General features: G+C 40.7%; 1 protein-coding gene across 7 annotated transcripts in view; it reads right to left on the bottom strand.

Moving 5' to 3' along the window:
• Positions 1-14,858: 14,858 nt before the first annotated feature.
• LOC147880896 (uncharacterized) overlaps positions 14,859-27,188 on the bottom strand; it is a 68,544-nt gene continuing 56,214 nt past the window's right edge. For 2 of the 7 annotated variants that reach the window (XM_087370272.1, XM_087370276.1), the window contains exons 5-7: positions 16,788-16,903; positions 15,608-15,769; positions 14,859-15,403 (exon numbers count right to left, since the gene is read on the bottom strand). In XM_087370272.1, coding sequence (XP_087226398.1) covers positions 15,289-15,403; positions 15,608-15,769; positions 16,788-16,903 — 393 coding nt within the window. In that variant the 3' untranslated portion in view covers positions 14,859-15,288. The remainder of the gene's footprint in view (positions 15,404-15,607; positions 15,770-16,787; positions 16,904-27,188) is intronic. The other 5 variants (XM_087370274.1, XM_087370273.1, XR_015540497.1 and 2 more) reach the window with 4 other exon arrangements.

The following is a 27,188-nucleotide window of genomic DNA, read 5'->3' as shown; positions in this document are numbered from 1 at the left end:
AGCTACCTTGGTTGCCATCTAGCAAGATAGCATTTACACTCCATGTCCACCTGGGATCGTGTGACTCTAGGCTCCAGGGTGACTATTGAGAGGCATGCTCGTTTCTACAAGGCTTGGCCTGTAGGTGTTTTCTACATTTTCACTCGGGAGGGATTCGCTGGCTGTATGGTCCCCCCACTTGGCATTTAGCCCTAATTCTGAGCTGGGCTTCTCTAGAATAGGCCAGTTTTTCTTTCAACCTTTTCCAGTTTTTTCATACTCAGCACCTTTGGGGCTATTGTCTTGTATGAAATCTTTCAAGCATTAATAGAAGCTTCCTTTCTTTTTGGGGGGAAAAAAACTCTTCCAAATCAATAATATGCTTGATGCATTATTGGTTAAAGTGTATGCCAAGCAATGATTCAAAGAGAAATGACTTCTCCAAAACATGAGTATTTTAATAGAAAATTAAAGGCCTTTTCGAATTGAGGATGTGGAGACTTTATTTTCATGGTGACATATGAGGATCTTCTTAGATGATGTGGACAATAGTAATGCCCATCTGCATGCATGATAGGCACGTTCTTTGAATATTTCCTCTATAAGATGTGACAATAGAGAGGATTAATCATCAACAAAAATGACTAAGGTCTCCTGGGCTGTAGCCACGTGTAACTTGGGTGTAGATTTTCTTGAGCATCCTTGACTACTAGTTTTTGTTCTACTTTGTACTTGATTATTTCTATGCTATCAACTAGAACATCATCCTATACAACTATAGTAGGCTTCATTTCTTCTTTTCTTTTTCAAGGTAAATCTCTACAGCTAACAAGATCACGACAACTAAAGGTCCAAGAGTAGGTCTTGTTGAACTGAACTCCACGAGGTCTTCATCATGGCATAAGATGGCAAGCCATGAGTTGCTCTCTCAAGGGTTGCTCCTTGTGAAATTTCTATTTTGTCCTATTTGAAATGCTTCACAAATTTGAAGGATTGATGTCAATATTTAACTATACATTTGAATTGTACAAATGTTTTCTTGGCAATGCATCATATGATGGAGACTAGTTGGATAATGGAAATATTGGTTGATTATGTGCATACAGATGTATAATTGTCATCTGTTTGTTCAAAAATACATTTGTTGTGGATTTGAGTTAACCCCCTTAAGTAGAGTACATAAGGAAGTGTTAAATCATTATAGTGATCTCTTATACATATCAAACCTATTTTGTGAATATCATTTTGATTGTGAGTGATCATTTGAATCCTGTTTAATATCTTTCTAAACATGTCATCCTATTGGCGCACAATTGATGATAGTTGATAACATTGAACATGATTATTCTAAAAACTTGGATTCTGATGGATTTTCATTTGAAAAGATCCAACTCTCACATAGATATAATCTAATACAAGTCCCGTATCATTAAAACATCTATCCCACAAAAACCAAGTTGTAATTATGTTTGATACTTCATAAGCATTTGTAAACTTTCTTTAACATTTGTTTTCTAGTTAAGGAAACTTCATCTAAAATTATAGTTTATAATTCTACATATTTCACATTTGAGACACTAGGACTTTTGTGAAAAGGAAGGTGGCTTAGGCACAAGTTGAACTAGGATTTAAGGCAAGTTGTCATTTGTGGGGTACTTCCCATGCCTATGGGTTTTGTTTAGCAAGCAAACTTCATTGTTGAGTGTTTGTTGATTTGGAATTTTAGTGAGATGGTGCCTCATATTCTTTGAGATGATAAAATTTGTATTGCGTTGGCACAGAATCCAATGTTCCATGCTTATATAAAGCATGTTGGTATTCAGATCACTTCATGAGGAAGAAGGCATAGGATAGAGCATATCATCACACATAGAAGAATCTACCAAATATTTTCACCAAATCTCTATCATCAAGAATAGAGAGGATAGAGATGCATTAGACTTTGAGAGGGAGGCCTTTGTGAATGGTGTGTTTTGTGTTTTTTTAATATGTTTTCAATACTTGAATTTGTGAATGATGATTATATCTATTAGATACTGTTTTTAAACCTTGTAGAGATTGAGGGTTTTGATGTGTTATTTTATTGATACTTGTTGCTTTAAATTTTTCATTATCCATATTCAAAATGATGTCTTCTTTTCATTTCCATTATGTTATATCTATCATCTTTTGTGGATGTATGAGAATTGCAACATTGAATGTTGTGCCCAAACCATATTCTTGATATTATTTTCATTTATACTTGTTGCTTTTAATTTTTCATTATCCATATTCAAAATGATGTCTTCTTTTCGTTTCCATTAGGTTATATCTATCATCTTTTGCGAATGTATGAGAATTGCAACATTGAATGTTGTGCCCAAACCATATTCTTAGTTTTTATAAAAAATTCTAGTACTAATTGTTGGGATTACACTTATGTTTTGCAAGTAGAAACTTTGCTAAGGTATCTTACTTATGCTTTAATGTATTTTTAAATTGTCAAAAAGTTAGGTATATCATTATTTGCCATCAGTGAATCCAACTTCTACATGCAAGGGTGATTATGTATCCTTTTACAAAATAAAACACATTGAAGGATATCACATAGAAAAGGTGTACATGCAAGATAGCATAGGACATGGCCTATCTAATAGTTTTGTTAATGCTATTTTGGCATTTCTTAAAAGCACTAACATAGAGTTCCAAATTGTAAGAATTTGAAGATTTTGACCAAAGTCCTTGGTGGATTTAGTCTCAATGACTATCGATGTTTGTTTTTATTTATTGTCCAGCAAATTGGTTCCATCTGCAAATCATATTCATTACCATAGGGAAACAAATTTATGGCCAACTCAGATCCTCAATGCAATGCACCTATAGGTCTAAAGAAGTTACCCCACTCAAATCCCATGTTATAAGGCCATCAAAATCCTTTGATGCCAATGTATGGGCTTTGATGACAAAAGAAGCTTTGGAAAACACAGGATGTTAATGAGATAGCCGCAATGTTAGAAGTGCCCTATGAGCCCACAAATCGAAGCTTAAGAAAGCTTCGATTTTCCTTTTAGAGCTAAAGACAAAAAACACTTGTAAAGCCATCAAAAAGCAATCAATAAATCTATACCTAGAAAACAATTGACAAACAAATGGCTTGAACTGAATAGCTTCACGAGGTCTTTAGAAAAGAGAGAATTGGGACTAGGTTGTCTACGGTAAAGACCAATTTTCAATATTTCATTGAGGCACCTTCTCAACATCTGTTGATACAAGTAATTGTATTAAAATTGGCCTTTCAAATGAAATTCTATGGTAGCCCCTCCAATTTGAGACAGGCATTCAATGATTTTCTCTTGTAGTAGGCAAGCATATCTCTTCTTAAGGTTTTAAAAAGTCTCTCACACTTAAGTATATATGTTACCATTCATATACAAACATTTAATCTTCCATCATATAATACTGATTAAAATTTGGAACGCAATAAACCTCGTGTGTTTACACTATAGGTTGCACAATTATGTTGATGAAAGTTGGATAAAACAAGCTTGCATAAATGCTATTAATTGAAACAATCATGACATGAGGCTACATGGAGTCTACTAGGATTTGCTCGTTTTTGAAAATAATATGAAGGTTATTTGCTTTTACTACCAAATTAGTGAAGGTGAAGTGTTGGCAATTGTGAAATAATATACATTAATAAAGCATTGACAAAATAATTTCATGAGAACACAATAAAATAATCCTACGAACCAAATGCAATCTTTTGGTACCATGGGTCATATGCTTTGAGGGTATCGAGCATGATGTAAGGCTTTATTACCACACTTGAAATCATTTGCCCCTCTAATTAAATTAGACATGCCCTAATTTAGCACTTTTCACTCTAGTTTTGAGCAAGAATTTAGAGTATGGTTAAATAGTGTCTTATTATGCCATGGATGTGTAAGGCCATAAAAACTTATGGGACTTAGAATTTTTAAGACTAATTACCACTTAAATCCATTTTCCATTATTACTTCAATGATTTTCATGGTTCATTTTTCAATAAATTAAGCAAGAGGTAGGTATAAATAGATCCAGTTGGGCCATGGGTGTCCAAGGCCATAGTAGTTGTGCGATCAAGTATGGTGCAAGGGCTTATCACACGTCAATTTTTGTGCCAATTCTTGGATCATTGTCTAAATTACCCCTTTTCACATCAAATATGTCTAGTTTTAGATTAAAAATGTGCCTCTGGCAAACAAGGTTTAGTTGAGACATAGGCATGAAAGGATCTAGGACTCGATGGACTAAGACATGGTGTGAAGCCATAGCAGAATCCATCTACCTCTCAAATTCTTATAATCGCGATCTTATTAGTCCTTTTCACACCAAATGAGTCAATTTTGGGTAACATTTGAGGTGAGTAAACAAGGTCTAGTTAGACCATTGTAGCCATATGAGTTGTTGAAAGTTAAGTATGATGGAAGGGCTTTTGAATCCATTTTCCACTCCAACTCCTATAATCATTATGTACTTAACCCTAAACCCTAAACCCTTTTCATAACAAATTTGTCGTTTTTTTATAAATTTAGTGTTTTGAGGTTAGTAATTATAAGACCCAATTGGGGGATGGGGCAAAACGAGTTAGGATTGATGTTATCAATCATGGTGTAAGGCCTTATCACCACTTCAATCCATTTGTCTTCAATCCTTACATTGTCTAATATGACCCTTTTCTCAATAAACAAGCCACTTTTCAATAGTTTTAGCATTTGACATGTAAAAAAGATCTCATTGGAGAATGGGTATGCAAGGCTATAAGGCTTGCTAGGATCAAGCATGATGCAAGTATTGATCACCAAAAGAAATCCAGTTGCCCATCGTAATCATTGCCTTTTTTTAGTATATTAGGCATTTAAGGTGGGTGAACAAGATTGCGTTTGGCAGAGTTGATGGCTAAAAGAATGGTGCAATACAATATTTTTTATAAATAAAGTGTGTAAAGTAACAAGATCAAGTTGAGCCATGGATATGAAATCATATAGGAATATATGAATTAAAGCATGATGAGAACTCCTAAACCCACTTTCCCTCTGGTTTATATGATTACTGTTTAATTCAACACTTTTCACATCCCATGTCTTTTATTATATAAATTAAGCATTACAAGTGGAAAAAGATAATCAGATAGGGACATGAGTGTGTTAGATTATAGGAACTAATGTCAAGCATGTCCTGTTGAGCTTGCATGTTTTAAGTCCAACAGAAAAAAGAACTTGAGCCCTAATATCAAAAGAAAAGAAATTGCACTTATGGTCCCTACAACACACTTGTAATAAACTATTTGGTTAGAAATATTTTTAATTACTAAGTAATACCAAAGCATTGATTGATAGTAGTCATTAGTTACAAACTAAGAGAGTTAGTAGTTAGTTTCATCTCTACACGCTAACAAAAGCTAGTTAAGGAGTACAAGACTATACTTGCTTTTAAATTACTTTTTGAAAAGTTGTAATACTTTGTTAGTTTCAAAGTAACTAATGCCATGTGTAACTTGGCTAACGAGTATTACACTTAAACATTTAAGTTAAATGAATTATTTAGTTCTCTTACCTATTACTTGACAAAGTGAGGATCCTACTCTCCTAGTCACTAAGACAACATCCTAATACAACACTAATCTACGGAGGATGCAACCTAAGTGCAAGCATAATGAAGAGAGTGCTCATGACATGTATCTCAAGTCAATTAGGTTCCAAGATAGATTAACTTGGACTCATAAAGAGAATCTTGAGATAGTGCAAAGTGCTTGATTGATATTCCTTCAAATGAACCTCCCTTTTATAGGTGAGGGTACTTACATCCATTTTGCTTGCTCACATGTGGGATATCTCCTCCATGCCATGTGGCAGCTTATCCTTTGCTCATACCTTTGCTCTACAAGTGCTTATGGCACCATATCTCTCAACACCTCCCCTTGGTGCCATAATCCTTTGGCTACTGCAAGGTGGTCAGATGTGAGTTACAAATCCATCACCTCCCCTTAGTGCATGCATTGCTACTTAAGGTGGTCAAGTGTGGCTTTTACATGTCAATACCTCCCCTGGGTGCTTTCATAGCTACTCTCAGGTGGTCAGGTTTGATTACAAAACATAATAGGCAAGGTTGGCAAGGTTTCTCAATACATTCCATTGATGTCACCTTTTGGCTCATGGCTTGATGATGACTCCGCGTAGTTGACTTGTTGATTCTTCAATCTGCAATCTTCTTCCTTGTGTCCGAGCTTCTTGCAATGGTGACACTTTGGTTTGTTCTTCAATCTGCAGTCACTTTGATAGTGACCCATCCTTCCGCAATGATAGCATTTCACTGATGTTTTACTGAATAGTGCTTGTTCTTCATTATAGCTGTTGTATGTTGATGTCGATGTTGATGTCGATGTCGATGCCTTTAACTCTCTTTCTTTTTCGAGAAGAGAGGATACACATTCTTCAAACTTTGGATCTGGCAAATTCTTCAAAGTGGTTGTCAATGCACTATACTCTGCAGGCATGCTTTTAAGGAGAATTGCAAGTGCATCTTTCTCTCCTACTTTTGCATTTATGCCCTCTAGTTGAGTCATAATGCTTTTGATTTTGTTGACAAATTGTGCCATGGATTCATTGAAGCCCATGTGCATACCATAGAATTCAATTTTAAGATGGATCTCTTGGTTTTTGGCTTTTGCACCAAACACTGTGTTCAACTCATCCCATGCATCCTTGGCATGATCCTTAGAGTCTATATGATGAATTATGTTTGGACCTAAGTGCAATCCAATGAGTGATAGTGCTGCTTCATCTTTTTCCTTCCAAGCATCATTTTGTGCAGTGGGTATATCTTCTTTTACAATCTTCCAAAGCTTTTGGTGCATCAGAAGATATCTCATTTGTGTAGACCATGTGTGAAATCCATCCCCGGTGAATTTCTCAACAGTTGGAGTGCGGATTGCCATTGCAAAGGTCTTACCAGTTTGATGATACTTTCAAATCTGGCAGTGTCTAATTGCATACAGAAAATCTGAGTTGACAGGTGCGTAGAGCTTGAAAAGACGATCACTTTTCCTTTTTGGAGCGTGGGCAAATTCTTCCTGGATTGCAAGTTATGGCTTCTTGAAGGTTTTGTAAAGAAGAGGGGCCTTTGATGATGTGGCTGGGCTATTCACATGCTGCTTGCAGGACTGTGCTTGGCAGGGGCTGTGTGCTTAGGTGGCCCTGTGCCATGTGGCAACCTTCTAACCCAAGTTAGTTAACCCAAGTCTAGATTAACTTAACCATGGTCCACGCAACTAAACCTAACCATGGTGATCATTAAGGTAACCACAGTTAAGTCCTATCTTGACACGTGTCAATCAATGAAACCTTAGGAGACTTTGTAGAAACTTATTCAATCTGTTCTCTCATCTCAGTGCGTCGACGGAGATGCGGCGAATTTGCGACGACGATGGAAATGCTTCGTGACAGAGATGCGGGTGCGCCTTGCAGGAGAAGGCCTTCAACAGCCATTGGAGTTAGACGGAGGTGGTGGGAGCCTTAAGCTCTGTAGAGTTCGGAGTTGTAGCAGCTCGCGGTCGGGTCATTGCAGAGGAGCGTCGATGAGCTGATTCCGTCGGCTGAGCATTGAAGGAGAAGGCTGTCTGCAGGTCTGAAGCTATGGAGAGCCAAGAGCTAAAAATGCTCTGGCACTTCTATTGTGAACGGGCTGCCGTTTTGGAGAGGCACGGCTTTGGCTGCTGGAAAGCGTAGACTATAGGGAGTGATGGCGCAGCAGAGTTGGAGAAGCTCAACTATGGGATAAGCTTGTAGCCATCTCCTCCTGTCGCCCCCAAGCTCCGTTCCCGTGACGTCAAGCTGAAGAAAGGCTGCCACCGTGCTATGCAATCGACAAGGGCAGCTGGAGTGGATTTGTACTTGTTGTTGCCTGCATTGTCATGCTGCTAGACACTTCTCCTTTGTAGATAGGAGCTTAGACGCTGTAGATAGGCCACCTTAGTTGTAGTTTGAAAGACAGAGAAGCAATACTCCTCACAATACACCTCTCAAAACTTTGAAAAATCTTATTCTCACATCTCTCAAGTCAAAATGAAGAAGAAGATACTCTCTCTCTTACACACACAATGTCTCTCAAAGAAACAATGAATTGAATAAGATGAACGGAAACCTTTCAATCTCAGATGGACGGAACTCTCCCTCAATCTAGAACAAAAAACTAACCTAAGAGAAAAAACATGAGCTCCTAAGATATGCCTACAACTAAACTAGGAGACTAGACCTAAGCTCTGATACCATGACAAAGTGAGGATCCTACTCTCCTAGTCACTAAGACAACATCCTAATACAACACTAATCTACGGAGGATGCAACCTAAGTGCAAGCATAATGAAGAGAGTGCTCATGACATGTATCTCAAGTCAATTAGGTTCCAAGATAGATTAACTTGGACTCATAAAGAGAATCTTGAGATAGTGCAAAGTGCTTGATTGATATTCCTTCAAATGAACCTCCCTTTTATAGGTGAGGGTACTTACATCCATTTTGCTTGCTCACATGTGGGATATCTCCTCCATGCCATGTGGCAGCTTATCCTTTGCTCATACCTTTGCTCTACAAGTGCTTATGGCACCATATCTCTCAACATTACTAACTAGGTAATACTTAAAAGGTAATCAATAGCACTTATCATTCATTAAAGAATTAAAAATGACTAGTATATTAGTACATGACCAAAATTAGAGTCATCTCTTACTAGCTAGATAGTAATAATACTTATACATGACTAAGCTACACTAATACTTGTCTTTGAATAATTACTTTGTTCTACTCCAACTTAGTAATGCTTATTTGAATAGGAAGAGTAACATAGAACAACTAATATTTGTCAGAATTATTGTTATAATTCAGCAGTGACCAATGTAATGTAATAAGTAGGTTAGGGCACTTTTCCCTCAATTTAGAGGTTTTTTCCCCTAACCACAGTTAGTTCACTAACTATGGTTAGTGAAGGATAAGGTTTTGTCACTTAGACAAAACCTATCCCACTCTTTAGTTGTACTACACTCTTCTATTGCAACTATTGCTTTCAGCTCTCACTCTCTCTCTCACATTTGGTATCAGAGCAGCAAGATCCTGCTCTTTGCTTCCTTGCTCGCAAGCTCTCTGCTCCAAGCTCAACAGCTCGCTGCCCGTCCGTATAAGTATCGTCATCTATACAGTCCTCCGTACAATCTGTACGGACTCAGCTCCTGCACCACCGTACCAGCTCCTGCGTCGTACCAGCTCCTGCATCGTGCAGCTTCCGTCCGTACAGCCATACAAGCTCATGGAGCTCTCGCTATCCGTACACCTGCATCTGCTCCCATACATTCCGTATGGTATCCGTACCATCGAACGGCCCACCAACATTCCGTACCGTCGTGCCAGCCCATACTGCTCGCCGTCAGTACTCGTACAGATTGTTTCATATAGCCATACCTTCGCCATACATTCGTACCTTCGTCGCCGTACATTCGTCATACCTGTTTTGTACAACCGTCGTACCTACACCGTACAGATCTGCGTCGATTGTTCCTACATCCGTACAAAAGTCCGTACATGAATCCATACAGTCTATACATTGTACGGATTTTGTACTGACAGTTTCGTACTGTCAGTTCCGTACATATGAAGAGGCTGTACTTTCTGCAGTTTTTTTCTTTGCAAGTGGACTCTGGAAGGTGTTTCGTGATAGGCATTTGTGTAGAGAGCCATTTTTTGGCTAATTTCTTGCAGAAAATTGGGACTTTTGCAATTACACTACAATTTTGCAGTGAAATTCGATGATTTTGCAAGCAGAGGAGCAATTTGTGCAACATTTGGGGCTTTTAGACCATTTGCCCCTTTCTGGTTGCAATTTCAAGCCACAAATTGGGGCTTTTGTGTTGGGAGAGCAATTTTGTAGGTTTCAGTTCACACTGCCTTTCTGTAAGTGTTTTGAAGCACTTTTGGCAAGTTTTGGGAGAGATTGGATGCTCTATCAGATTTTTGACAGAGACATTACAGAGTTTTGAGTTGCATTTTCAACTAGTGTTTGGCTGTATTTTTTTGGGAATTGTGCACTCCATTCCCAGCAAGGAAATTCAGATTTGCATTTGCTGTATTTTCTTTCTCAGACATGGCCCAGCAAAATCAGAATGATTTCCAGTTTAGTGGTCTCTCACGAGAGAGTAAGCTGGATGGTACCAACTACTCCCTCTGGAGTTTTATGGTACAAACATTCTAATTTCCCATAATTTGTGGGACTATGTAAATGGGGATGAGATCCGCCTAGCAAATGTGGCACCTAATATCCCTCCCCACAGCAAGGAGGAGGCAGAGGTCGTGCATAGGGTACAACTGCAAGACAAGTTGTTGGTGCAGCTATACCTACCACTCCAGAGCAAAAGAGATGGGATTCACGTGATGCTTTAGCTTTGTCGTGTATTTCTCTTTCAGTGAAAAGATTCATCATTCCGCATATCCGGTCGTGTAAGACCTCAAAGGCAGCATGGGATATTTTGGAGAGCATGTATGCAGCTCGAAAGATGCCAGGGTGTCTTTTTTGAAAAGAGAATTGTCTCATACACATATGGAAGAGGGTGACTCCGTGTCAGTGCACCTCACAAAGCTACATGATTTACTAGAGCAATTGCTGAATATTAATGAGATCATTCCTGATTCAGAGATGATTACCACTACTTTGAATTCTCTTCCTGAGTCTTATCTCAGCTTTCATACCTCGCTGAATTTATCATTGAAGGGGGATACAAATCCTCTCAATTTTCACGAGTTGATAGGACTTCTGTTGCAAGAAGAGCAGACCAGGAAAAACGTGGCTTCACGAGCAGGTAAACATGCCATGCTTTCAAAATTCAAGCCTAAAGGAAAGGGACAAGCAAAGACATCAGCAAATCAGCCTTCCAGTGGTTCAAGACAGCCTTCTCAAAAAACTAAGGGTGATGCAGGTAAGCCCAAGAAGAAGGGTATATGTCATTACTACAAAAAGCCAAGTCACTACATTGGAGAATGCAAGAAGAGGCTTGCAAAAGAAAAGAAAAACAGCTCCGGTACGGCCGTTTCAAATTCAGCTCCTCATGCATCTGACAATGAGCAAGCTACAGCCAACTTTGTAAAGCATGACTATGCCTTCTTGTCTTGCATTTCAGACTCTCAGTTAGCTGCTCCGGATACTACATCCACTTGTAATGATGACTCTTATGCTTTTCTGACATGCAATTATGATTCTTCCAAGGATGCATCAGGTCTCAGTGTCAATGAGACACAAAATACATGGTATTTTGATAGCGGTGCCTCAAAGCATATCACTTCCAGGAAGTGTCTTTTCACATCTCTGCATCCACCTCCTGTTGATAAAAAGGTCACATGTGCCAACAACTCCTCCTATTCAGTTCGTGGTACAGGAGAAGTGGAACTTACAGCCATTGATGGCTCAACATTCAAAATTTCTGATGTCTTGTATGTGCCTGGTATCACAAAAAATCTACTTTCAGTGTCCACTCTTAACAGAGCTAGATTTCAGGTCATTTTTGAAGATGACAAGTGTGCAGTCCATGACAGAGAGAATGACTATACCTTGAGATTGTCTGGCACTTTGTTACATGGTCTTTTTCAGCTTGACATGTATGAGAAAAGACCAGCACATGCTCTTGCAGTTTCCACTCCTACTGCTGCTATGCAGAATGCGGAGTTATGGCATGCCAGATATGGACACATGCATTATGGCAGCTTGATGACACTTCAAAAACATGCTATGGTTGATGCATTGCCTTCTCTTGAAACACCTCGTCCACATGCCTGTGAAGGGTGCATTCTTGGTAAAATGCACAGATTTCCTTTCAAGAAGGATGGATCAGTAAAAGCTGTTCGAAAATTCCAACTTATTCATAGTGATGTCAATGGTCCCATGAGGACTCCATCATTGGGTGGTCATCTTTACTACACTGGGGTTTATGGGCTGAAACGCAAATCAGAAGTGTTTATAATTTTCAAACACTTTGCAGCCATGGTTGAGAATGATCAGGACTCAAGATACAGACATTACGCACAGATAGAGGAGGGGAGTATTTGTCTGCAGATTTTGATGCACTTTTAAAAGACAAGGGCATTGCACATCAGTTTACAATGAGGCTAACCCCTCAGCAAAATGGCAAAGCTGAGAGGAAAAATCGTACTCTTATGGAGATGGATTGATGCATGCTAAAAAGCAAAAGATTGCCTCACAAATTTTGGCTTGAAGGTCTCATGTGTGCCAATTATGTTTTGAATCAGGCTCCCACAAAAGCTTTGAAGACCAAGATTCCCTACGAAGTTTGGCAAGGGAGAAAGCCTTTTGTGGATCATTTTCGTGTTTTTGGATGCCTTGCATATGCTCATGTGCCCGTTGAGTTTCGGCATAAGTTGTCTGATAAGGCAATCAAATGCATTTTTGTTGGGTACAGTGCAGAGAGCAAGGGCTACCGTCTCTACAATCTTGTCACACGCAAGATTATTATCAGTAGAGATGTTATATTTTCAGAAAATTCAGCTCACACTCAAGCTGAATTTAATATGCCTACTTCTTCCAATGATGTCTTTGAGAGATTACTACCCATTGCCTTGGGTTCCCCTGTTGATATATCTGATGCAAATCACAATTTACAGATACCTCCACATGCTCCAATTCAGCCACACGATGTCTTACCACCTCCATAAGCAGTGGACCTTCCAGCTAACAAAACTCCTCCAAGTGGAAGTGCATGTGAAGGTGGAACCCCAAGAGGAGGTGCAGATAAAGTTAGAATCCCAGAAGAAAGTGTGGGTGATGAAGGAGCTGTAGGAAGATGTAGTGCAACAGAGGTTGGATGAAATATCACAAGCACATTTCACTCCAATGATGAAGGCGACATACATGCAAGAGAGAGGCACACGACACTATTGAAGGAGGACAATCTTGTGACCCAAGAGCTGGGCTGAACATGCAAGATGAGAAGCTAAAAGTTCTAAGCAGGGAGGAGCTAACAAAGAAGATGAAGTGATATGAAGACAAGGAATATGCCATGAATGGCTCATAGAAAAAGGATAGTTCACAGAGGACCAGTGAATAGAATACTGAACGAGAAGGAAAAGTGGAGGAAGGAGTATGAGAGTTCTTGGAGAGGGCTTACACCCTGATCCCCGATCTAGGAATGAGTATCATGCCTTTCCTTGATGATAACCATCTTTTGTACTTTAGTGGAATGGTTTAACACCCATGCATTGATTGGTCATCTCCCTAGTGTTAGGCCTCCCATGGTTATTCTTAAAATCCTAGATTAGAAACAATTGGGTTGATAAAGGCATGATTGTAACTACTGTGAGATTCCTTAGGAGGGGCTAATTTGTGTTCTTATTTGAAAGAACTAAGATGGCTACTAGAGCACTATAGCATGGATTGTGGACCCTTAGGCACCATCCCTTGTACTTGGAATGGTGGACTCAAAAGTTGTCACCTGATGTCCCTAGATCTACTAAGATCCCAGTATGGGTTGAACTTCTTGATCTCCCTCTCTCCCTCTTTAGTCATCTCCCCTCATTGTGTAGGGGACTAGGACAGGTCTCGGTGGTTGAAAAAGAAAACTTCATCAATCCTAGAAGGAATCCCCAGATTTCCATCAAGCTAAACATAGCTGAGGAACTTCCCAATATGTTGGAAGTGTCTTTAGAGAGTAGCCATTGCTCTATAAAAATCTTCTAAATTCTTGCTTCCTTTGTGATCTCTCCAATTATGTAGTGAAAAACTATCCACAGAATAGGGGTAAATCCAAGATCCAAGCTAACAATGTTCCTAAGCCTATGTTGTGATAGAAAAATGGGTCCTAAAGCTCCTGCTAGCTCTAATATCCCTACTTAGAGACAGTTGAATGTGTTTGGCTGCGTCGTTTATTTGCTGATCTTCATCTTTCATTGGAGGGTCCTTCTCTAATTCTCACTGATAGTCAGAGTGCTATTGCAGTGGCAAAGAATCCTGTGTTTTATGCTCGCATGAAGCACATTGAGATTCACCATCACTACGTCAGAGAGAAGTTGCATGCAAGAGAGATCAGTATGACCTATGTGTCAACACATGACAATGTTGTAGACATTTTCACCAAAGCACTTCCACGTGAAAAGTTTGAGGCATTTCGCAGTGCCCTGAACTTATCTCCTTTTGGTGATTGATCATTTCCTTGTACATGACATTGGCATTGCAAGGGGGTGTTAGAATTATTGTTATAATTCAGGAGTGACCAATGTAATGTAATAAGTAGGTTAGGGACACTTTTCCCTCAATTTAGAGGTTTTTTTCCCTAACCACAGTTAGTTCACTAACTACGGTTAGTAAAGGATAAGGTTTTGTCACTTAGACAAAACCTATTCCACTCTTTAGTTGTACTACACTCTTCTATTGCAACTATTGCTTTCTATTGCAACTATTGCTTTCAGCTCTCACTCTCTCTCTCACAATATCTAGGTAGAGCCAACCTTGCAAGGGTATTTTCTTATTTTAGAAAGGCCAGTCCAAAAAGGGGAACTAGGCAAAGTGGGCATACAGTGCGTTGAGACGCTACCGCCAAAAATGAAATCTTCATGCCCAACAAAGTTTCAGGAGAGAATGGATTAGCCCAGCAAAATACTTGGGTAGAGACATCAATGTGGGTTTCTTGTCTTTGAGACAAACGTGTGCCGGGACGGGAAGCCCTTCATGCAGAAATAATGTATTTGCATGTTTGTAGCGAAAGGACTTTGAATGGAATCAAATATAGACCTTTAATAATCATTACATTTCCAAATGAGAATCCAGACAACAATATAACATAGTCTATCTAGAGAATAGTTGGAGAAAAAACAAAAAATGCAGAAATCTATGAAAATACTCCAAATCCATCTCACATGACACCTTATATTTCACATCCAAGGAGGTGGTGTATATTCATATACATTCCATGACAGACACCTAAAACACGTCACAAGGCAATTACTACCACATAGAATCCACTATACAAAGTCTGAAGCTCATGGCCAAAACAGTAAAAATCATAGTTGCTGTGGCTACCATCTCAACAGAAGTTTCACAAACAACCAGCAGACACTGCTTCAGAAAATCAAGAAGTGCTCTTTTGGAACTCCTATGTATAAATTAGTATAATGCTACCATAATTGCAAACTCCATTCTCATGTAATGGGGTTCTCGCACAGTATAGTATTGCAAGGATTGGCATAGGGCATATTAATATTCCATGTGTACAAAACCCCCTTCCTTACCACTACTGGCAGTTTACTTGTAGATTTGTGCAAACAACAAAGTTGCCCCAGAGATCAGCAGCCGCCGCTTATGCAACCATCTTGGGTACAAGAATTTGCAGGAGTCCATCACTGTCATATCAAAATCACTGTTTTTTTAAAATGTGATCAAGTTCAAGATATTCAGTACTATCATATAATTTCACGACAAATTCATGCTTAAATCCCAAGCTGCATCTTTGCAAGTAGCCTTTAGTTTTTAGTGACAATAAAAATAAGATTGAGAATAACTCAATACATGCAGAAATAAAGTAGAATGCAACATCATGGATGAAAGTGGTTTAGCCGCATACATAAATTCTGCAGTTATAGCATTCACATTGCTATCATCTGGAATATGCCATACAACCCTATATGGCCCTTGTGATAGTTCTCTCCTGAGGTAAACAGCACCTTTATTGTTTCCGTTGAGGTTTACACACCATTCGCTTAAGCGTGTTCCAGCAATTATTAACCTGCAAAAGATACTGAATTAGCAAAGTGCAAAACACTGCATATGCACAGAAAAGAAAAGGAACCAGACATCCAAATGACACATGAAAAAATGACCATCTTTTGCTGATGAAAAGCTAAGCATCAAATGTGTGGGCTTGACGTACGAGAGTTTTATCAAAAGCCTATAAACCACCACCCATGGCATGGAATGTTTGCTATCAGCCTTGTTCATGCCATAAAATCCCAAAAGAATGTGGAGATAATGTCCCTAAAGGTTTGTCCTCTTTGTTAATCATAAATGGATGAAAAGCAGCATGCTCTATCACTTAAAGAGGCATAAGATCAGATTATTGAATACAAAAGACAGAAACTAAAGAGCAAGGCTCAAGTAACAACAACAAGAAAAGAGAGGCTAGAGACAAACAGAATCAACCAGCAAAAAATAGTATTAGGTATAAAGAAAATAGACACAGCAACAAGGTAGCCGTCGTACCTATTATTTTTATATACCTTTGTAAGACTAGAATATGTCCAATCATACAAATTTAGATTTTTTGTTGTTCGAAAGTCCAAAAATCTACACAGAAAATAAAAAAGAATACGAAAGAGAAGAAAAAAGAGGTAACAAAAACTTCTTTGAAAAACAAAAGGAAGACATACTTTGTAAGAAAAGCAACACTTATGTCATCATCAGTGCCCAAGCAGAAGCAGCTATACTGTGTTTCTAAAGACCAGTGGAGTCTCTTAGGCAAACCCAGTGCTTACTACAATACGTCAATAAATTTTTTTAAAAAATTAGAAAGAAAACAAGAAATAAAGAAGGAAGAAGGTGATTAAGCAAAAATAAACAAGCAAATCAAGAAACCAAAACCTCAAAAAACAGGAATAAAAAATCTCTCTCTCTCTCTCTCTCTCTCTCTCTCTCTCTCTCTCTCTCTCTCTTACTTATTTAAAACATAAACAGGACCCCTTACGCTTATGTACCGCTTCCTACAAAGATGCAAAACTACATTCGTAACTTAGAAAGCACATGCATACCTATTATTGTTTACCTCTACACGGATGCCTTCTGCATTGACCCCAGGTAACTCAACAGTGACAACATAGGCAGAGCTGGATTCTACAACATCCATACGAGGAGACCACTCAAGGCCTGTACAAAAAACAACAAAGTCGTTCATCATCTCTCTGAACTAGATTGGTGTTAAGATTACAACTTATTCCATCCATATCAACCAGGAAAACCCAAAGCTGTATAGACTTGAGCAACATACAAAGGCTTATCAGGAAGACAAATGTTAGCAGCAATCTCAACAAAACTTCCTAAACTTTATAGACTCTAACAACATACCAACAAGGCCATTAAGGAATAAAGATGTTAGTGCCAACCAACCCTTGATGCAAGAAAAATTATTATAGTAGTAAGTCATTGAAAGGTTATTTCTAGCAGTTATCACTATCTACTGATTCCCCAACGTCCACAAAGGCAATTAAAAAGATCACGCTATCCAACTCAACCAGAAAAGAAAGCGCAGCATTTAAGCACATCTGCAGACACTATCCAAGAGCACGAGTCCATTCTTAGTTAGAAGTTATTCACAGATACCAAGAAAAAGGCCCCCCTAGGCTGCTGACATTGGAGGACATTGCTGCTCCCATCATCGCATTATAAGGTTCTTGGAGAGCGCTTCACTCCTGGTTTAGTTCATGCCTGCAGCAATGACTCCTTGCTCCTTCGTCTGTTATTTATTGGTGCCTCTCTCTTCTTCCTCCCATTTGATGGTTCGAGCACCCAAAATTTTCCCCCAGGTTCCGCTCTAGCGCATGCGCCCGTGGAGGAAGAACTGGTCTTGCTGGGGGGACAGCCAGGTCCCCTTCTTCGCAGGGTTTGAGACAAGGCTTCATACTCCTCAACTTTCTATCAAAGCAGATTTTCGTGTTTTTTGGTTGGGTTTTGCGTGTTGCGGATTGAGAGTTTCTCACTGCCTCGGTTTTTTTGGGTTTTCCGTGGAGGTTTTTGGGATGGAGATTACTCTCCCACCTCTGCTGTGAATCATACTTTGATAGGGTGCCGTCTTGAGCAGAATATATTACTGTTTCACTGTTTTTTCAAATTACTGTCTTGAATTACCGCCAATAAAGGGTGTTGACCTTATGATATAAGCACCAACTAGAGTGACCTCAGTGTTTAAACCTCCCATCCTAGGAAGAGTTGAAAGTATGATTATCTGAATATTTGAGGGAACAGTCTACTAGTTACGGTAGGCAACCTAGAAGGAAGTTTTCCTTTTCTAAGCCCTCGTTAAGCCATGTGTCATGATTATAGGCGTTGATCTTTATGAAGATCCAAGGGTTTGAAACATGTTTTTTAGAAAAGCAAAACTTTTGTGAGCTCTCCTTAAGCCACATGTACAATTGTAGGCCCTTAATTTTAGATTGATCTAAAGGACTAAAACACTGCTTCCAAAATTGACCCAAGAGCATACTTTTGTATTCATTCTTCCCGCAAATCTATTATATAAGGAGGGAGATAATTGCATGTTTTGTTTCTTGCCATCAGTTGTTTGAGTAATTGTTAGACAAAGCTCACTGAAACTCCAATTGGATAATAGTGAGGATTCAGGTTCAATTTGGAGTTGGGGCATGATGGAAAGGCTGCCTACCACAACCTAGTTGCCTGAATACTCCAGGAAACATAGGACTTGGTCTACTAGTTTGCTTGGAAATCATCATTTCTATTGATGGAGGGGCCTATTCCATTATAGACAGACAATAGAGGAATGATGTTCTAGAAGGGGTCAGATTCTTTCTACAGGAAATTTATCATCAGTGATGCTTGTATCAGAGGATATGTCCAACAAAGCCTCCCATACTTGATATGCTCCACCTTGCTTCAAGCAACATCCCTATCTTGCCGCATTTGTGAGTGATATATTCACATCCTATCACAGCGGTTGGATTGTAATCTTTCTAGATGATGTCCTAAACGTTAGTCTAATAAGAAACATGTTCTGATTTTTTTGTAGAAATTGTTCGAGTATTGATCAAAGGAAACAATCGGTCATATAAGATGGGGATTACACAAGAAAGTCAATGCAATGCTCTTCTAGAAAGAAGAAAAGAATCTTTGTGGATTCCATTGTTGGATTATCAAGATTACAATGGGCAAGGGACCTCTGAGGGTAGTTGACAAGAATTATTAATGTGATCTTTTGAATTAAAAGGGTATTTTGGAAGAGTATAAATCAAGCATAAAAACACAATTAGATGTTGAACCCTTAGTTAGAGGCATGTTCGGCCAAGCCACGTGGGAAGGTCTCCTAGGCCCCTAGCCGCCCCGCCACTCGAGACTCACACTCCTGAAACTAGATCCAATGAATCTGAGCCCATAGCACTACTTTAGGTCTTATATCTCGAGCAGCACTAATTACTCATTTGCATCTAGGACTAATTCAAGTTCAATTAAGTCTTATGTACATGTGTCATCAACGCCCAAGCCCAAGTCTTAATCCTCTTTGATTAGCCATATTTCCATGGACCCATAGATCCCTATGCACACACTAATAAGCATAGAGGTCCATGCCTCCATGAAATACGCAATTTTGACCATCCACACAAGGCTAGGCCATGTCGACAAGTCCAAAATCTATCCCACACCATCCGTCAATTCAATATGTTTGCCTACCCGCGCAATTATAGCCCATGAGTCAGATACCCCACGAAGGTTCAACTGCAAATCATTGCAAGTGCCACACCATCCCAAGCGCAATAACCGTCACAGACTGTCACCTCCCAAGATAGCACCATCCGTCAATTCTATATGTTTGCCTACCCGTGCAATTATAGCCCATGAGTCATATACCCCACGAAGGTTCAACTACAAATCATGCCAAGTGTCACACCATCCCAAGCGCAATAACCAATACAAATTGCCACTTCCCAAGAGAGCACCGTTGTCACATAGCCTACCCAATTTGCTTAGTCAATCCCACGTGTGTCGATCCGCAGGGCAGCAACACAGCTAGTACCATTGTTGAGATCTTACTTAGAGCCCTTAGTGAGAGCCATGTATCACCTTCATGGGCCAAGCCACATGTAAGGGCCCTAGCTGTTGGGATTTCAACACTCCCAAAAATAGATGTCAGTCATAGCACCACTTTAAGCCTTGTATCTCTCAATTATCAATAAGTACCCTTTTATTTTCATGAAAAACACTTCTATCAAGTATGAGAAAACCCCAAAGAGAAAAGTGCTCAAGGCACCGCTGTCACATAGCCTACCCAATTTGCTTAGTCAATCCCATGTGTGTCAATCCGCAGGGCAGCAACACAGCTAGTACCATTGTTGAGAGCTTACTTAGAGCCCTTAGTGAGAGCCATTTATCACCTTCATGGACCAAGCCACATGTAAGGGCCCTAGCTGTTGGGATTTTAACACTCCCAAAAATAGATGTCAGTCATAGCACCACTTTAAGCCTTGCATCTCTCAATTATCAATAAGTACCCTTTTATTTTCATGAAAAACACTTCTATCAAGTATGAGAAAACCCCAAAGAGAAAAGCACAGTGTTTAAGGCATCAAAATATACCACTACATCAAAAAGCATGAGAGGGTAATGTCCTACTTTTTTGCAAAGAAGGGTTAAATCCTACTCAGTCCTACTCAAACGACAGAGCTAAAATTGAGGCTTAAAGTGCCACCTCAAACTTGTAGGGACCTCAGAGTAGAAATGATAGTCTCCCCATTCCCCAAGGAAAATAGTCCTCCTAGCAATAACAGCCATGGAAGATCCCTACATACTAAGCCAGATGGCCATCAAGGTATATATCGTGTCCATCCATATGCAGGCCAAGGTATGAAATGGGTGGATTTGCCATATAGTGCCTACATCTAGATCTTTAGATATGCCAAGTTGATATGGTCACTATGAACAAACAAACCAACATGAACAAACAAACCAAATTGTGGCCAGAAGCACCTAATTAGCCACTGCCACTCTAGAAGGCATGACAACATAGCCAGAGATGCACTGGATATAGGGAAACCAATTAGGCAAAAGAGGACAGCAAGGCTTAAAGAGGAGGAGACTACATGGAGACATACAATGGCTATGTGCTTCTTTCTTGATTGATTGTACTTCAATATGAACCATATCTTTGACTGTAGAGACTAGTTGAGGAGTAGGAGGAGAATTCTTACATGAGTTCACAACCTCAGCAATCATTGCCTGCTTGCCAAGTCCCTCTAGAACTTGAAGTCGGGTTTTTACTTCTGCCAGCTCAAGCCTTAACTCTCTTACTGCTTGCTGCAAATAATAAATATGTTCATGTTGCCCAATGATGGGCCAATGATGGGTTGTTTGGACCCTTCTTGTTGGTAATTGCGTCCATACGGAGAGGGTGTCATGGTTGCAACTGTACAGTACCCAATCCTAATAGTTGAGGCTGATTGAGTTGAGGAATATTTGGAGGAGAGGGTAGGCCATTCCATGTTGGCTATTTCTATAGAACCCCCTAGCTGAACCTAACCCCCGAGTTGGGCTGGGGGTTTAGTCCAACTCGAGGTTAGAGAACCTAGGAGCTAGTTGCGAGATGAGTAGGGAGGGAACGGAGAACAAGTTATCGAGGGATTGTCAAAGATGTGAAGTAAACGAGCTCTTGTTGACGGCGGCACTGCTGGTGGCGGTTCTACTGTTGGCGACGTTGACTGGTTGCTAGCGGCACAGCTAGCTACGTTGCTAGCTAGCTAGAGCTAAGGCAAAAGGACACGCGAGCAGGCGATGAGAATGACGGACAGGAGCGGCGGGCAGAGCAAACGGAGAGACGGACAAGCAGAGCAGACGGAGCCGACGACGGAGCGGGCAGAGCAAATGCACGGAGAGAGAGAGAGAGAGAGAGAGAGAGTTTATTAAAGTCTTTGGAAGACCGATGGGTCTATAAGGCTATGAGAAACCTGATACAACAAACTGAAAGAGTGGAGCTACTAAAATGTGGATCATCACCCAACCCCTACTAAATGTTAAATGCTACATAGTCATAAAATCATCAGTACTACTAGTTATAACATCAACATCCTCATCCTCATCATCATCATCATGATTCATATCACATCAAATCCAATGCCAAGTCTGGTTCGATACAACAGATACTGGAGGCCCCCTAGAAGGGAGGTCATGGTGGACCTAGTAGCTGGTGAGGATGTGGTGATATAAGGTTAAAAATACAACTTTGGTGGCCATCTATGGATGATGTCCAGCGTGGCCTCCTGGTGGAGGCTCTACGTCTGACAAGAGCCACGGGTACCGTTGTCAGTTGTGCCCAGGTCCTGAACATAGAAGGGATGTCTCCAAGCATAATATGTGTCTCTGCTCTCTGTTGGGTATGTCGTGTCACTGGCTCTAGATCTCTACCCCGCCGACCTTATGGAGAGGTGATCTGTGTGTCTGACTTGAAGAACTCTGTAATCATGCTCTAAGATGAGCCATCCTGTCGCTCTGATTTGAGTTAAGTGCTCTGGGTGCTTAACTGTCGCATGGATGAAGGCAGCCAGGCATCTCTAATCTGGATAAGAAAGGAAGCGGGAAATCAGTCCAAAGCTATCTCTAAAGAGACAATAGTGGTGGACTCGGATCTCGTAGTACACCGGGCACTTGAAGATTAATGATCCTCTGACTCAATCTCTTGTAGAAGTACACAAGTCACTGAAGAGTTAGGAAAGGGGGAAGAAGAGCAAGAGGGAGAGAGTGTTAGAAAGAGAGACTCAAATGTGCGGGTGTGAAGTGATGAGCCACACCACAAACTCATTAGTTTTATTAGGATTAGGTTTTACCCTATGATTGTCTTAAGACAGTCATAGATGTCCTATCTTTAATAAAGGGGTGGCAATGTGCCTTTACCCCAACAACCTCCCACCTAAAGGCCAATGTGCCTAAAGGGGAGAAAAGAATAAAAATTACAGCAATATACAGTTACTGTATACAAGACCATAAAATAAGAATGGTCTTATCCTAATCCCATGATGTGGCGGCAATGTGCAAACCGCTCTGTAGGCAAGCTCTTAGTGAGCAAATCTGCAGGATTATCATCAGTGTGCACTTTCACAAGCTCGAGTCGCTTGTCTTCCAGTACCTCCCTGATGAAATGATATTTCACATCAATGTGCTTGGTCTTTTGATGAAAGACCGGATTCTTTGCCAACATGATAGCACTCTGACTATCACAATGCAAAACTGGCATATCTCCTGTAATGCCCAAATCTCCCACCAGCCGAGTAAGCCATATTGCTTCCTTGCAAGCCTCAGTGGCTGCAACATATTCAGCTTCAGTGGTTGACAGTGCAATGCATTTCTGCAACCGAGACACCCATGATATAGCACCTCCTGCAAATGTGAAAATATAACCGGTAGTAGACTTCCGGTTATCTGCATTCCCTGCATAGTCTGAATCTGTAAAACCATGCACCAATGCATCTTGCCTACCATAGCATATGCACAAGTCTTTGGTACCCTTGAGATACCTCAAGACACCTTTCACTGCTTCCCAGTGCCTCTTGCCTAGATTTGCCATATACCTGCTGATGACTCCCACCGCAAAAGCAATATCCGGACAGTGGCAACCATGGCATACATCAAAGAACCAACTGCAGATGCATACGAAACCTTGGCCATTTCAGCCTTATCATCATCTGATCTGGGGCTGTCCTTACTGCTGAGTTTTAAATGTGGAGGCAACGGGGTACTAATAGACTTCCCCCCCTCCATTTTAAACCGTTGCAGTACTTTGTCAATGTACTCCTTCTGTGACAGAAACAAAAGTCCCTTGGACCTGTCACGAGTAATCCGCATGCCAAGAATATGATTTGCATCACCCAAGTCTTTCATGTCAAAAGACTTATGCAGTTGTTTCTTCAAAGCACTAATCTCATGCTGAGATTTACTGGCAATAAGCATGTCATCCACATATAGAATGAGTAGCATCAAACTGCCATCCTTTGCCCGTTTGGTGTACAAGCAATGATCGGTCTCACACCTATGATACCCTTGGGACTGCATGAAGGCATCAAACTTCTTGTACCATTCTCTTGGCGCCTGCTTGAGTCCATACAAGCTCCTCTTGAGCTTACACACAAGCTGCTCTTTCGCTTTAACAGCATATCCCTCTGGCTGACTCATATAGATCTCATCATGGAGATCTCCGTGAAGAAAAGCTGTCTTCACATCCATCTGACATAAATCCATGTCGTCATGAGCAACAAGAGCTAACACTGCTCTCAAAGTAGTCATCTTTACTACAGGGGAAAAGATCTCATCAAAGTCAATGCCCTTCTCCTGCTTAAATCCCTTAGCAACCAATCTGGCCTTATACCTCGGTAAAGCATTTGAATCCACTTTGACTTTGTAAACCCACTTGCATGGCAAAACCTTTCTGCCTGCAGGTAGCTGCACCAAGTCCCATGTATCATTTTGAAGTAGGGAGTCCATTTCTGACTGCATGGCTTTCTCCCACTTCTTTTTCTCTGTTCTTCCCATAGCTTCCTTGAAGCTGGAAGGCTCACCACAATCTGTCAGCATGATAAAATCAGCCACATTATTGGCTCCTGGAACAAACCTGGCAGGAGGCCGTTGTACACGGGTGCTCCTCCTAACAAAATGTTCCGGATTAGGCTGCTGTCCAGCCTGTTCGTCATGCATGACGGGTGGCTGTACCACCATATCTGGCTGTTCTACAGCCCCATCTACTGGCATATCCAGTGGTGCATCATTGGCAAAATTATCTGGCTGATTTTCAGCCTGTATACCCTCTTGAACAGGGTTATCTGCAGCAGCCTGCTGCTGCATATAAATGGGCATTCTTTGCTGTCCAACATCATCATAAATAACCCTCCTGTATTCCACAGGTTGCACGGGTTCCTTGTGTACACTATCCTCTTTAAAGATGACATCATTGCTGCGTATAATCTTCCGTTTAACGGGATCCCATAACCTGTACCCCATTTCACCTTCGTCACCATAACCCATAAAGATGCATCTGATAGACTTTGGATCCAGTTTGGTGCGCAGTTCTTTGCGTACATGAGCAAAGCACTCGCAGCCAAATACACGTAAGTGCTTATATGAAGGTGGCTTGCCAGACCACACCTCCTCTGGCACTTTCAACTCCAAAGCCTTGTTTGGCGACCTGTTAATAATGTGAACTGCTGTTTGCACGGCTTCTGCCCAAAAGCCATGGGGTAATGCAGCATAAGACAACATACATCGAACCTTCTCCTGAATAGTTCGATTCATCCGCTCACTTGCACCATTTTGAGATGCATTATGAGGGGCTGTGAGTTCCTGTTTGATGCCCTTAGCTTCGCAAAACTGCACAAAAGCATGTGACACATACTCACCCCCATTGTCGGATCTGAGGCATTTCAGCCTACGACCTGTCCGATTCTCAACCTGAGCGACAAACTTCTTGAAAGCATCTAAGGCATCGCCCTTATGCTTCAAGAAATAGACCCACACTTTGCGTGTGGCATCATCAATGAAAGTAATAAAATATTTTGCACCCCCTAGTGATAACTGTGGCATCTCACACAAATCAGTGTGCACTAGATCAAGCGGTGCTCTATTCTGGGGAGTTCTCCTCTTATGAGGAGTCACAGAATGCTTGCCAAATATGCAATGATCACAAGGAGGCAAATCTGAAAAAGAAAGAGACGGCAGATAACCCAAACGTGACAGTTCTTGCATTCCTTTAACAGACATGTGTCCCAACCGGCTATGCCACAATGAAACCTTTGGCAGCTCGGTTATGGCAACAACATGATTACCCACACTGGAAACATAAAGAGGGTACAAGGTATCACTCTTAAAACCCTCAGCCACTACAACCTGGCCATCAGTAATCACCCATTTGGAATCCCCAAATGTGGTGTGGTAACCACTGTCATCCAATAAGCCAGTGCTAATCATATTTTTCTTGATTTGCGGCACATGGCGAACACCATCAAGCATAAATGTGCGTCCATCAGGGAACACTATCTGTATACTGCCAATCCCTGCAATCTGACGTGCATAAAGTACCTGTGTAGGAAGTAAACCACTCCCTATGAGGAGTAACATGAAAGGAAGCACCTGAATCCAAGAGCCAGGTGTGCATGTCATGGCCATCAATAACCAAAGTATGTGCTCTTACAGCAGAAGAGCATAAAACATCATGTATGTCACTGTCACTATCCTCTGCTGCAACATTCACTGCATCCAAGTCATCTGCCTTTGCCTTTGCTTCCACTGCCTGCATCCTTTGTTTCAGCCTTCTTGGCTTTCTGATCCCGTATGAACTTGAAACACTTAGACTTCACATGTCCCTTCTTGCCACAATAAAAGCATTCAATATCCTTTTCGCCACGGGACTGACTGCGGGATTTGGACTTACTAGCAGATCTCCCCTTCTGCTGAGTCCTGCCTCTATCCTGTACCTGCAAGGCATTTGAAGACTTGCTGCTCGCATTATTCTTCCTGCTCATCTCCTCCATAAGGAGAGAGCTCTCTACATCAGCATACATCAGAGTGACATTCAAATTTGACAGGGTGGTCTTGAAAGTGTCCCAACTCTCAGGAAGGGTACACAACAAGAAAGTAGCCTTGAACTCCTCATCAAGGTTCAATCCCTGTGCAATAAGCTGTGTAAAGATGGCATTGAACTCACTCAAGTGTGAGGTCATAGGTGTACCTTCCTTCATGCGAAGATCAACCAGCTTCTTCAACCAATAAACCTTACTGGCTGAGCTCTTTTGGGCATACAACTCTTCTAGCCTCTGCCATAGGCCATAAGAGGTCTTTTCAGCCTGAACATTGAACACAAGAGTATCAGAAATAGTGAGCATGATAGCTGCCCTTGCGGACAAATCAAGCTCTTCCCAGTCATCATTTGTCATGTCAGATGGCTTGACACCCTTCACCCTTATGGGCTTAGAAATCTTCTTTAACAGAAGTACATTCAAACACTGTTCTGCCCATAATGCATAATTGTGTGCCCCTTCCAATTTCTTTATGTTCAGAATTGATGATTCACTTCCCCCTGATGCCATATCAGATAAGGGAAGTACCTGACTCCCTGTAAGTCAAGAAAGACTGAATAAAATTCTGATTTCTCATAAAAAACCTGCTCTATCAAGAGCCAGGAGCACTCACAATAGTGCTGTTTTTTACTGTCAGAAAATCTGCAGCAAAACAGAAAATTCCCTCCAGATACTGTACCTTCTGACACACTGTACCGTGCTCAAATAGACATAAAAACAGTAATTTCAGAATGCTGCAGCTGCTCCACAAGTGCTTAACAGTGCATCATCAGCTGACAAAGCACAAAACACTGCTGTACTGATCACTTCTCCCACCTCAGATGAGGTATTGCACTGATTTAATATGCATAAACCACTTGGCATACACTATTTTGT

Source organism: Dipteris shenzhenensis, chromosome 31 (assembly GCF_047967505.1).
Source record: "Dipteris shenzhenensis isolate YYH24624 ecotype China chromosome 31, Dip_SZ_1.0, whole genome shotgun sequence".
Lineage (NCBI taxonomy): Eukaryota > Viridiplantae > Streptophyta > Polypodiopsida > Gleicheniales > Dipteridaceae > Dipteris > Dipteris shenzhenensis.
This window is presented reverse-complemented; position numbering and strand designations above follow the sequence as displayed.